The sequence below is a fragment of the Leptidea sinapis genome, chromosome 30, assembly GCF_905404315.1.
Source record: "Leptidea sinapis chromosome 30, ilLepSina1.1, whole genome shotgun sequence".
Lineage (NCBI taxonomy): Eukaryota > Metazoa > Arthropoda > Insecta > Lepidoptera > Pieridae > Leptidea > Leptidea sinapis.
This window is the reverse complement of record NC_066294.1, coordinates 8821421-8835062: the sequence shown is the minus strand read 5'-3', so window position 1 is coordinate 8835062 and position 13642 is coordinate 8821421. Positions and strand designations below refer to the sequence as shown.

Below are 13642 nucleotides of genomic sequence, written 5' to 3'. Positions count from 1 at the left end.
GCCGCTATTTTTTTCGTCAACCTGTTCACAGCTGTACCAGTCTATCTAGATGTTTAAATTATCCAAGGTTTATTATAGGTATTAAAATCTAATATAATTATCGCTTCCGATCAAAATTATTGTTTATAAGTTTTACTTATGAGCTCTATGCAGATACTTAAATCTGTTGCTCAATGAATAATGAATATGCAAATTTGGAAAGAAGAAAGAAAATTGAAGTAGCTATAGACTAAAGGCTGTATCTACATAGAATATTTAAAAAAAATAACTGGTATTGTGTGATGGTATTTAAGTACTATTTATTTCGAGCGATTTTAATTATTAGTATTATATAAGTTGTAGTTGCCCGTTGTATTCGCAACTAAAGGTTTTATCTCAATAAAATGTTTAAGTAGGGATAACAGAGAGAGTTGTCATATTTAAATAAAATACTTTTAAAGGACTAAAACGCGTGTAATTGTAACTGTGTTTTTTACATTAGATTTTTACGTAAAGGTTGCATTTTTATTTTAGCTAAACCGGCGTTTCAAGACCTTTCCATATCTCGTTTTCAGGGAGAAAAAAAAATTACACGCCTTTTAATCCTCTAAAAGTGTTTTATTTAAATATGTAACACTCGCGTTAATTAAAGAGTTGTCATACTGAAACATGCAGCCATCAAGTTGGCATAGCGACATCCCATTCTGCACGAACGCACGCCAAGGAAGGGAAGATATTAGTAGGATGTGCCCAGTAGACGTACAGAGTACTTTAACAAAAGTAACATGCAATTACTTTCACAGTAAACTAATTCGGACCCTAACTGGATCGAATATAAATTTGATAACGTAACCGGCTCAAACCGGTATCAGTAACCTCACATGACACTACATCGTCCAGTGCAAACTGATTAATACAGAATTGGACGCAAGTTATAAAAATGCCATTATCATGTAGATATAATTGTCTGGTTCCAAAGTGTATCCGTATTGAATTTTTTTTTTAATGAAAATAAGGGACGAGACGCGCAAGATGTTCAGCTGATAACAATGCAGTGCCTCTCAAGATTTTTGAAAAACCCAAATTTACTTAGGGGAAGCACACATTTATTTATTAATGCAATGTAATAATTATTGTAAATGTATTTTCAGCGGCATAAAACCTCTTTGTTGTCACAACTGTATTACCCGCTTTAATTGAAAATGCTCTGTTTAATCTCATATAATTTGCACTTAGGTACTAAGTTAATTTTGTAGGGATAATTTTATTATGCACATGTGTTAAAGTTCAGTTTATGGACCTTAAGAACGATGTAATAAGGCTCACTTTACGAGCAAGTGTGTTAAAAATTATAAATACTCTTTTAAAACAAAATTTATTATCAGACTTATTTATTTTAAACAACGTATTTTGATTATTTGATTTATATTGACTGACAAATGCTATTTATTTTCTCGTCGAACTGTTAAAAATTGTTTTCGTAAGATGAATTGTTATATAAACTTTTATGCACTGCAGTAACTGTAAAAAACAGGCCAGGCCCACGGACTAGTAAAAAAAGAAGGTCTCCGCGCCGTGATATTAAGTAAGTGAAGCACCTTTATGCTAGTGTGTGTGCGGTTACGGGGTATACCAGTTACACAATTTTTTCTCCCTTAAATAATCATATATCCACAAATACTGTTATATTATTGTTTTTACACTTTTTCACAACGAACGACGGAATTTTTAAAAAATTTTATCGAGACGCAAACTGATCTGTCTCAGACGATGGCAAATCACATAATGGCGGCCGATCGGCTTGTATAAGTGTAAGTGTGCGTGGGGCTATGTATTTACACAATACCGGCTTTGTTTGTTTTGGTGCCTCACTGTTATGTAAGGTGACACGGAGTCCTTATTTTTTTACTCGTCCGTGGCCAGGCCTAGTTTAATGCTAGTGACACCTAAAATAATATAAATTATTTTAATTAAGTAATTATTAGAAGCACTATTTATGTAAAACTCTCATTACTTTCGTTTTACGCTTATTTCTTGTGATAACATTCATATAGCATCTTCACAGCTATAATAATATGCTTTAAATTGTATTTTTCAGGTGTTTATATTAAATTTGCAAATTTTTATTGTTAAAGTTTAGAATAATTAATTAATGATTAGTGTAAGCTTAATATTGTATTTAATATTACTTGAATAAATTTACATAATATTCACATAGGGTATGTTCAGATATGCACTGCGAGCACTGCACAATGCTATCACTGTAGAAAAATTCGTTCCGTGATGGACTGCCAGTATACTGCCGCAGTACCCTAGGGAAATATATGACGTCATAAATCGCCGCCATATTCTACTGTGAGCACTGGCGTTTTCGAGGTAAGGTACTCGCATTACTTTGATCACGCGATCAGTCAAAACCACTCGAGTGCCTAAAATATTAATTAAAATATTTTTAATTTGAAAGTACTCCAACAAAAGTTTTTTTAATGAACTAGAAAACTTTAATACACTCATTTGAATGCTGCGTCAAAAAATGCGGCTGACAGTATACGGGATTGCGTTCCGTTTTAAATAGTAACCAGTATAACTGGCTGTAAAGGAACGGCTTCACAGTGTACTAAATTGACGTCATACTACAGTATAGTGGTCGCAGTGCATATCGGAACATACCCATAATTATGTCTAGTTTCGCGAAGTGACAGCGGTATCAGGAGCGAGAGCCGGACTCCTGCGTCTGCGCATCGTCAATCCAGCGGTGGCCGACCCATCTCCACACGTTTGTTAGTACATTGCATATAATTATTCTTCCTAATAGCTAAGACAAATTTACTGATCTTTGTTTTCTCTGAAACAAAAAACACTTGCTATTATGCCCCACAATTTCAACAGTGCATAATGCTATTTCATTCATTTCAATACAGTTGTTACCAGCTTAGCGAAACTCTCTAGATAAAAACGATTCACTCGATTGTATGAAACGTGCAGTCATTGTTAGATTGACAGATGACGGCTATAATCTGGTTAAAAAATCGAGAGACTTTCAAACTTAGCCGGATTATACTTCGTCGCCAATCGCAATACTGTAATTACTACTATGTCAAACTTATGTCAAATGACTTCACGTGTCATACTAAGCTGAATTTCAATTTTTACTTAGGCAGTCCCGACTCTTATTACGTAGTATTTATATCCTCTTTGGTTGTTATAGATCTTTTAAAATTCGCAAATGCCAGTAGCTGTTTTTTTTATGATAATAAGGGACGAGACGAGCATATTAAGTAAATACAATCGGAATTAATGTTTCGTTGTCTTGCAAACCATATATAGTCTATGCCTAGTTTGAACTCTATGAAACCTTAACGTATTCCGAGATTATCTGGTACACACTGTATAACAGATGATGAGAATGTCTAATTAATAAATTCAGACCCGGCGACAAACAATAAATTATAAATTGGGTTAAAGATTTCAACGTACAACACAACTTGCGTGCTAACAGACAACTCGTCCTTATAATCCCTAAACACAAAACAGCTCGGTTTAGGGGATCTTTCAGATTCTCTGCAGCAAAAATATGGAATGACTTACCTCCTACTCTAAAGAAACAAATGAGTATCGAGTCCTTTAAAAAAAAATACCGTTTTGCTCTACTAAAAAAGCAACTTGCTGCGGAGAAATTGAACCACTTCCACTGGAAATGGTGAAGCTGAGCCTTTTCCTTTTGCCTTTTGTTTCATCGCGTATCCTAATTGTTTATTATATATTTGTAATGATTTTTATGGCAATAAATAATTTATTATTATTATTATTAAAGTACACTCTCACCGCGTTCGAATCAGCCTTAGTGTGTAAATCTACCAGTAGTGTCGAAAATAATAAAAATATTATTTAATACAGAGCTAGTAGTCGCCCAGAACTCGAGATCCACCATAATTCATTTAATTTTTAACCGACTTCGATAAGGAGGAGGTTCTCAATTCGATTGGTATTGTTTTTATGTATGTATGTCGCAGGGAAATGATAATAACAGATATTTGGTGAATTCGCTAAGTGATTTGTTCAAATCACGGAGTATGTTTAAAGAAAAACACGATTTTATCACTTCTCCAAAAAAAATCTAGTGAAATGCCAGGGTTTGGTTCCGTGAGATGACAATAAGTGATGCCACTAGAAGAACTTAGGACGTAAAAGCGAGCGAGCTTTTTTTTTTTTTTATGAAAATAAGGGACAAGACGAACAGGACGTTCAGTACAATGCAGTGCCGCTCAGGATTCTTGAAACCCCCAAAAATTCTGAGCGGCATTACAACTGCGCCTGTCATCTTGAGACAAGATATTAAGTCTCGTTTGCCCAGTAATTTCACTAGCTTCAGATTTGAGTCATACGACCCGGACAGGTTAGGTGGAAGGGGTTGGCGGGCTTGGCCTTCGTGGTTTTTTTTTAATAATATACAAATACAAATAATAGTAGTTTATCAATATTAAAGGTATAACACAAATAAAATTTGAAAAACAAAAGTTTATGAACGATGCTGGACTCGAACCCACGACCTCTGGCGTTCCGTGCCAGTGCTCTAACCATCTGAGCCATCCGTTCGAGTGACGTATCGTCATAAAATCTTGTATGCTATGTTCAACTCTCAGATTGTGGTTAAAGGTATAAGATTTGCATAAGAGGTGTCTTAAATTAAATCTTTATTAAATTATTTGATACTTTTGAGTTTATGAAGTCGGTTTTTTTTAACGTTAGTTTTTTTAATTTTGACCTTTCTTAGGGTTAATTTGTCAAAGACTTGTGTAATATTTATTTTAATTAATTTCCTGTATTAATAAGGCATTTTATATAAGTAAAATATTTATAGCTTTATTCGCTTCTTCTCCGTATAAACTTTAACTCTGTTGAATTTCACGTTTATCCGTTCGCGCATTTTTATCAAAAAGGTGTACAAAGTGTTCGCTTTACGTATTAATATATAGAATTTACCAGTGCAAAGGAGACTCTCCTTCGCACAGGAAGCCGGGGCCACAACGGCGCCTATTTCTGCCGTGAAGCACTAATGTGTGAGTATTACTGTGCTTCGGTCTGAAAGGCGCCGTAGCTAGTGAAATTACTGGGCAAACGAGACTTAACATCTTATGTCTCAAGGTGACGAGCGCAATTGTAGTGCCGCTCAGAATCTTTGGGTTATTCAAGAATCCTGAGCGGCACTGCATTGTAATGGGTAGGGCGTATAAATTACCATCAGCTGAACGTCCTGCTCGTCTCGTCCCTTATTTTCATAAAATAAAAATTAAAGTGAAGTGATCATAAATTCAATTGAAAAAATAATCAACTTCAAAGCTTACAAAAATACCTCAAGTTTAAATATTTCAATATGAATTATATTTGCAAGTGTTCATATTATTATTGCTGAACAAAAACACTCTCCGCACTGTTACCAAGAAGTAAGAAAAGGCAAAACATATTTTTATCTATCATAATATTTACATACGTCAGTGTTGTAATCTTTGTTTGTACATCATTACTTTACGTTTTGAGTTTATCAATTCACAAAACGTTTATAAGTTATGTTATGTTACTAGGTTTCCTAAACTGTTTGCCGTTATGTCTATAGGTATAATTACCAGCGAAATACGCGACTCGAAATAGTCACAGTTTTTACAGTAATGTAAGTGATTGGTCTCCGCTGCAATAGCTTTTTAGTGTATTAGCTTTCTGTTAAGATGCTTGTGTGCGTGGCGTCTTGACACTCAATGGCATCTCTTTTAAATTTTGTAACATACGCTTCGTGTTATTTTACATTGAAATTAATCAAATACAAAATGCTTACTGATGATATGCGATCCCAGTGTCTTTCTTATTTCTTGTAGTATTATTTTGACAAAGTTTTACCCGCAATCCGGTATTTTAGCTTCAATTATTAGCAAAGTTTAACAGGACATGTGGCACGTCAAGGTCACACATTGTTCGTGAATGGCTCGAGTATGCCTGCTTGGGCGTAGTATTAGTTACCGCACTTTGCGACTACGCCTGCGGTATCTAGTTGGACCTTAATTTAGATTAAGCTTAGCTACTTGGACTTGTTTATACTCTGTACCTAAGTACAGAGTATAAACTTAGTCCTTATAGCGTACTTAGAATACATTCTTACACTTTGCTTGAAACCTGTGTCACCTCCCTTTACCGTAGCCCTAACCATAGACTACATAATTTGCTTCACGGCAGAAATAGGCGCCGTTGTTGTACCCATAACAAAGCATGCGAGAGTAGAACATATCTAACAGAGATTGAGCAAGATAGATATACAGGGTGTCCCAAAGTGATGGGACATGAAGGGAAAGTACCTTGAATATCGAAGAAAGACTTTCTGTTATTTTTAAAAGTTAGTAATTCTACATTCAAAGATTTTCTAAAAATTACTTGCCTCGTCTGGGAATCGAACCGACTTAAATGTAAAAAAAAACATCCCTACTCTTATGATGCCAATCGATGGAATGGCCAAAAACTAATAACTCTTCTTAAGTAACATAGTATTTTAAAAGAAAGGAAGAACGTAAAATGAATGTTTTCCTACTTGGATCTTATCTTCGATATTTAAGGTACTTTCCCTTCATGTCCCATAACTTTGGGACAGCCTGTATATATGCTTCTACAATATGATCCCATACAACACATATGTGTTACGAAATATAAAAGAATTGTTAAAAAACGTTTGTGTGGGAAAGATTACTAATAACTACTATAGCATAAACGATTTTCTTAATGACACCACGGACTGGGAATAAGCGAACACCCTCAGGCTTTATTGTATATTGTCGATATCACATTGTAATCCATATTTTTACATATACAAAAAAAAGCCCGCTGAGTTTCTTGCGCCCATTCTTCTCAGGTCTGAGGCAGTCTCTTTTAAATGGGTGATAGTTTTTGACGTTCAATAAGTGTTTTTTATTGATTGAAGCCTCAAAAAGTCAACCTCTTGAACATGCTTTAAGGCAAAAGTGGCAGTGGGCTGGACATATCTGCAGAGTAAAAGACAAAAGATGGACGCTGAAGGTAACAAAATGGAAGGGGCCGATAGGAAAAAGACGAGTCGAAAGACCCAGGAGACGGGTCGATGACATAAAAGCGATACCGGGAAAGGAATGGATGAAAACAGGACAGGATAGAGAACGATGGATAAATATGGAGGAAGCTTTTACCCGAAAGGGGTCCGTGTTAAACCAATAATTAGTAGGTATTAAGTTAGGTTCCTTTAGAATGCATAATGGACTGGTGCCCCATAGCACAAGACCGATAAGAATGGGCATCTTTGGAGGAGGCCTTTACTGATACAGGGGTTCTTGTTAACGAATAATTGTTTATATAGTTTAATTTAATCTTAAACTTATATTACTAAAATTAACCAAAGCTAAATTACAAATACAATGTAAATTTATGTTTACTGTAAAAAAATATATTGTACAAACTATTGTTAACAAGAAATAAAAAGGATTATTATTATCATTATTATTATTATTACTTTAGAATAAACTGTTTTAATTTAAGTTTAAAATCTTATTTATACAAAAACAAAATGTTAAAAGTGATTTGGAATAACTAAAACATTATTATTATTATTTTAAACAGGTTCCTTAGGTTTTTTTTTAAATATCAAACCTCTATCGATATATCATATTTATTTGGTCACACAAAATATGGCTGTCAGGTCTATGTGTGCAAATTTATTATTTGCATTGGATTACCTTTTTTTATTTTTAGTGAATCTAAAGTATACTAGTAATTTGTCTAAATATGTGTAGAACTTCTAAATTTTGCAATGCAGCAATGAACGTAAGCGCTTTGCAATTTGATTAAAGACAGTTAGAAATTCTGCCATAGTTCGCACCCTTACTGAAGTTGTTAAGGTCAAGGAGATCCATTGATCATCATATTCGACTACGACAATTACTTGACCAAAACTGTTACGGAAGGTGACTCAAATATCCAGATAGCATAAAAAAGATTTGGCCGTGTATCGTTAATTTGCTCCTAAGAATTGAAGAGTTCCGTTACTTTGTCGTGGATCCCATAATCAAAACCTAACCAAACTACCTTTGAAGTATAATATCCTTTCCAATAAAAATAATCATCAAAATCGGTTCGCCCAGTCGAAATACATACCGACGAATTGAGAACCTCTTCCTTTTTTGAAGTCGCTTAAAAATAACTGAGATACATACTTCTTAAAAGTATAGTCTCTGACCTATTTAATACAATATGGTGTTGCATTTAGTGTTATCAATAGGTTGAACAAGTGTTGCCACAAATAAGTATTATTATAATGCAAATTAAATTCAAACTGCGCAGTATATTGTAGACATTTGGCAAAAATCTCGGACTTAACAAGTAGCGAAGCAATAGGGTCAAATATATAAATATTGATTAAGTTTTCATTCATTTATCAATTATATATTCAAGCGAGTGTGTATATATTACAGATAATATAACGTAGTACCCACGTAGGTACGTGTTACCTACTACACTTTTTTTTGCGCCCAAACAAGGGAAAGGGCTACCCTCCGGGATAACGACGGGAGGGAGGTGGTGAATGCTCATGCATACCATGTCATCATTATGTTTGACTCACGTGAAAACCTAGGTACCTACCCACTAAACACCACCTGCAGTTGGCTTTGGGCAGGTGCCCTCTAAGCCTTCATCGAAAGCGACCTTCTTTTGGGGAGACAGAGGCGCAAGCGGCACTCCCTTCATTTCATTGGTTGTATATAAGAATACCTTTTTTATTACAATATTGCGTGCTTATATATAAGTACACACAATGAGGGGGCAAATATAGGAACACTTTTTTATGTATAAAATATAATTAAACAAAACACTTTTAAAGGATTAAAACGCGTGTAATTGTAACTGTGTTTTTAAATTTGATTTTTGCGTAAAAGAACGTTTTCTGGGGGGACTGACGGGGGGCGAGATCTGAAAAGGACTTGAAACGTCGGGTTAACTAAAATAAAAATAAAAATGTAACTTATGCAAAAATCTAATGTAAAAATAGAGTCACATTTACACGCGTTTGTGTGTGTAACACTCGCGTTAATCAAAGAATACGCTCTGCCCCTTACAATGCAGTGTCGCTCTTGAATTCTTGAAAAACCCAAAAATTCTAGGCGGCACTACAATTGCGCTCGCCACCTTCAAACATAAGATGTCAAGTCTCATTTGCCCAGTAATTTCACTAGCTACGGCGACCTACAGACAGAAACACAATAATGCTTACACATTACTGGTTCACGGTAGAAATAGGCGCCGTTGTAGTATCCATAATCTAGCCGGCATCCTGTGCAAAGGAGCCTCCCACTGGTAAAGTATGTAGCTATGTATTGAGTTAAAAATTTTACTTTTTGAAGTAAAACTTCCTTACACACGCTTGAGTTACGTGATCGTTACGCGAACGGTGATTTCTTGGTCATTTCGTAATTTAATTTTATAACTTAATTAACCATTTTATAAATTAATATTTTGTTTTATTTCAGTCGTGTCATACCCTATTTTTAAATCACATAAACATGACCATGAATCAATCTTTAATTACAGAAACACAAGCGAGACGAGAAGTTCTTTGCAGCCCATAAAACGGTCTGTAAACCGCCAGGACAGTAAGCAGAAATACGACATCGACGAAGACTTGCCCTTGCCACCAGAACAATAAAATAAATATAATATTGTAGAGCAGGGGTGCTCAAGCTTGAACTGCTGGCGATCTACCTCAAAATTGTTACACTACGATCAATCGACTCTGAGAGGCTTTAAGCATGTGTGATGAAGGATTTTCTTCTAGGTATTTGCATTTTTTTAGTCAAAGTAAGTGTGTAGGTCTACTCTAAAATGTCAGTGAGAAAACTCATAATTATTCAAAATTGCGAGTTTATTGGTTTTTACAAAACAAACGCGTTGTAGTGTCTTAAAGTTCTAAAGTTATCTAAAGAGTGACTTTGGATGTTGAATCAGCATGACACTGCATGTCCTGAGCATACTTTTCATAAGATGGTACGTAATTACCGATTTCAGTTACTTAAAACTAAATCTGTGAATAGTTCTATTTAGGATTTATTTCTCGAGATCGACCGTTTGAGCACCCCTGTTGTAGATGTACGTCATAATAATTTTGTAATTTTTCACAGCAAATAAATATTATAATGAGGTACGTGTCCTTGACGTTAAATTTCGTACTGAAATTGTCTTGGCTAATTAAAATACAACTGTTTACCCGAACTTTCCATTATTGCGTCAGCTATGTAATGACTTGCTGAATATTACAGGTGAGTACAAACTGTTCAACCCATATTATCTTATATATTATATTCTCGTGTCCCGGTTTTTGTTATCAACACCGGGACACGAGAATGTAATCTCCCTTACCTCCGAAAAGGCTAAACCGATTTGTTTGAAAATTTGTGAGTATCGGGCAGGTCGGGGAATCGGCCAAAATCTATTTTTAATACCCCTAAATGGTAAGGGTGAACCCACCCCTAAATATTTTTTTGACAATTTTTTTATTTTAATTTTATTCAGCATTAAAAAATACACACAACCTCAAATTTTCACCCGTCTACGATCAACACCTATTTTTGTATCGCAGATACTAAATAAATTCAAGATGGCAATCGAATATAATGATTATTGTAGTACGATAAATTTCATGTACGATATATGAGTTTACGTTTGAGAATCGGTCGTCCTCTATTTTTTATTCCCCAAAAATTTTAATTATAGAATTTTTTATTACTTTACTATGTATTATATCTAATGGTCTTTTTCCATTGCCGCCTATCTGCTCAAAATTCTTCACTGATCGTTTTGAAATTTTCACACAACATTATGTCTGAAGTAGTACTTCTTTTGGCATGTTAAGGAAAAATTATCAGAGTGAATTTGTAATATGCGGGCGCATGCCGTCACGAAAATTGGACACCCTTACGTTAGCTGGCCAAATAGACCAATTGTATCATACTTCAGTTAGCTGGAGGAATAATTTTAAGACTTATTGTTTTATTACGCCCAAGAAGAATAACTTCTTGCGTGCGTATATAAGTACACTCACAATGAGGGGTACAAATACAGGAACACTTTTTTATGTTAAAGTTATAGACGAGACTTGGCCATATTTACAATATTTGTTATAGCAGGTACTCTAATTTAATCAAAAGTGTGTGTGCACTTATGCACGCAAGAAGTTAAACTTCTTTGGCCTAACGAAGCAAAAATCATAAAAATTATTTATTCCTCGTACTATTCTCCGTTTTTAGAAACGACAAACTTGTAAAAATCTTACCAAGGTGGCTTTGACAATTAATTATAGAATAATGAATACGGCTGTATAGATTGCCTGTGTTAATAATGGAAGAAGAAACCAAAAAAAAAAAACGAATGACGCAAACGTCAGAAAAATTTAGGAACCAACTTCAACCTGTTACTTTTGTGTTACAGTGATGCGCGCGCATCTTAAAATTTCACTCGGTGTCCTTCCGCTGCACCCCGCTCTCGACTCTCGCCTCCTCACGACTCAAGCACATCTCACCTATAACTATGTATGTAGTAACAATCCTATCCTCGATGACACCGACTCCAAAAATTACAATAATCGTAACTAGAATAAGATTAATTAATTAGATTGTATAAAAATACGCAATTATTTTTATACTTTTTAGTGCACAATATATCTATTGTTTTGGAATAGTGTTTTCGAAGGCGGTTGTGTCTTTGTATTTTTTTTTATTTTATGATTTTTAGTGAATTTGAAGTAGACTAACTAACAATTTGTCTAAATATACTAAATTTTTCAATGCAGCAATGAACGTAAGTACTTTGCAATTTGATTACAGACAGTGTTCCGTTACTTTGACATGGATTCCGTAATCAGAACCTAACCAAACTCTCGCCTAGTTTGGCGAATTCTTTGAAGTATATGCTTTCCAATAAAAGAAGAATCATCGAAATCGGTTGGCGCGATATTGAGTTATTCGTAAATTTATCATCCTCTTTGTTATACGTATGTATAGCAAAATTTAAGACTTTTATGGTTTTCTCATGGATTCCACTGTCAGATCTGGACCAAATTACAATGGGACCACTCGGGAAGCACCAGCTTTCAAATAAAAAAAGAATTATCAAAATCGGTTCACCCAGTCGAAAGTTTTGAGGTAACAAACATAAAAAAAATACCGACAAATTGAGTACCTCCTCCTTTTTGAAGTCGGTTAAAAAATATAATATATAACTAAAAAAATCTGTTACTATTTTGTTATTAAGACACTTTAAGTTCACGGATAGGTTAGTACCTATACTTAGTTCGTTATATTGTGTAAGTCAAGATTTACACTACAGCGCTCTTGTAATGTAAATGTAACTTTATTTTGTGATCGAACCGAAAATTCTAAGCGGCATCGGATTTTGAGCCAAAGATGTTAAGAAAATTTATTGAAGTACTTTGCGGAAATCCATAATTATCCAAATGTTTTGAGTTTTCTTTAGTGTTAATTCCGGCAATATTTGTCGACACGTGTTTCGCCTCTACGCGAGGTATCCCCAGGCGACGTTGACTCGCTAAACTCTGGCACGAGACGGCAGTCTCGTCTCTCTCCAATATATTATATTGGCGGAATTAACTCTTAAGAAAACTCAATACATTTGGATAAAAATGTTAAGTGTAAGGCCAGTATTTTCTCTAGCTACGGCGCCCTATAAACTGAAATACAAAATGCTCGCATATGTACAGTAATTGCTGGACGGTAGAAGAATTCACCGAAACGCCTCATTATCGTTTAGGTCCTATCCTATAAAATCTAAAAGCTATAGTCATAATGGAACGTGAGACCGGAGACGCCACATCCCTATAACTTCTCCATTCAGCAGTGCGAGAGTGCGCGAGAGATTGTCAATACTACTCCCACATTAGTGACGGCAATTCTACGAGCGTCTACTAAACTATCGTTTTGATAAACAGTAATAAATAGTCATGTGTGTTCACTTCACTAATAAATACCATTTAATTAATCAATTTTCATGTACTATTCCTTAATGTTCGGAGGTACAAACTACTAAAATTATGCTATATTTGCAGAAAAAAAAATGTGTGTGTCTAAAAATTTGTTAAGAAGAATTACATTATATATGAGAAATTTCACAAACACCAAAACGCTAAATGTCTCTCGTCACGTCATTATAATTATTATACTAATCAAATGATACTCATAAAATATGAAAACTGTATTTATATAGATGTGAAGTACGTTTGTTCTCTTGGGTGTTCGACGTAACATAGACGATAAGTGTATTTTAGCTTTAAATATTTTTTTTTGACAATATAGAATTCATGTACAACATTTCAGCCCAGGCACTTGCCGTGTAAACTTAAGTATACCGCTAAAAATGCCTGAAAAACACTAGCTTAAAATATCGGTACGTGAAGCCCAGACTACTTATTTAAAGCAAATTGATGGTAGACACAAAACATAATTTTGTTTATAATGATTTCAAATTCTATATTATCTAATACATCAACAATAAGTATAATTTATTTATAAAAATAGATGTAGCATAATAGTGCACATCTTAAAAAAATATGATTACTTATTTGAATTTCAGTTTAAGGAGATAAATATGA

General features: G+C 34.5%; 1 protein-coding gene across 3 annotated transcripts in view; it reads left to right on the top strand.

Annotated features, from left to right (window-relative positions):
- LOC126973684 (intraflagellar transport protein 88 homolog) overlaps nucleotides 1–10183 on the top strand; it is a 43479-nt gene extending 33296 nt beyond the window's left edge. For all 3 annotated transcript variants that reach the window (XM_050820999.1, XM_050821000.1, XM_050821001.1), the window contains 2 exons: nucleotides 2666–2759; nucleotides 9574–10183. In XM_050820999.1, the coding sequence (XP_050676956.1) occupies nucleotides 2666–2759; nucleotides 9574–9688 (209 nt within the window). In that variant the 3' untranslated portion in view covers nucleotides 9689–10183. The remainder of the gene's footprint in view (nucleotides 1–2665; nucleotides 2760–9573) is intronic.
- The last annotated feature ends 3459 nt before the right edge of the window (nucleotides 10184–13642 follow it).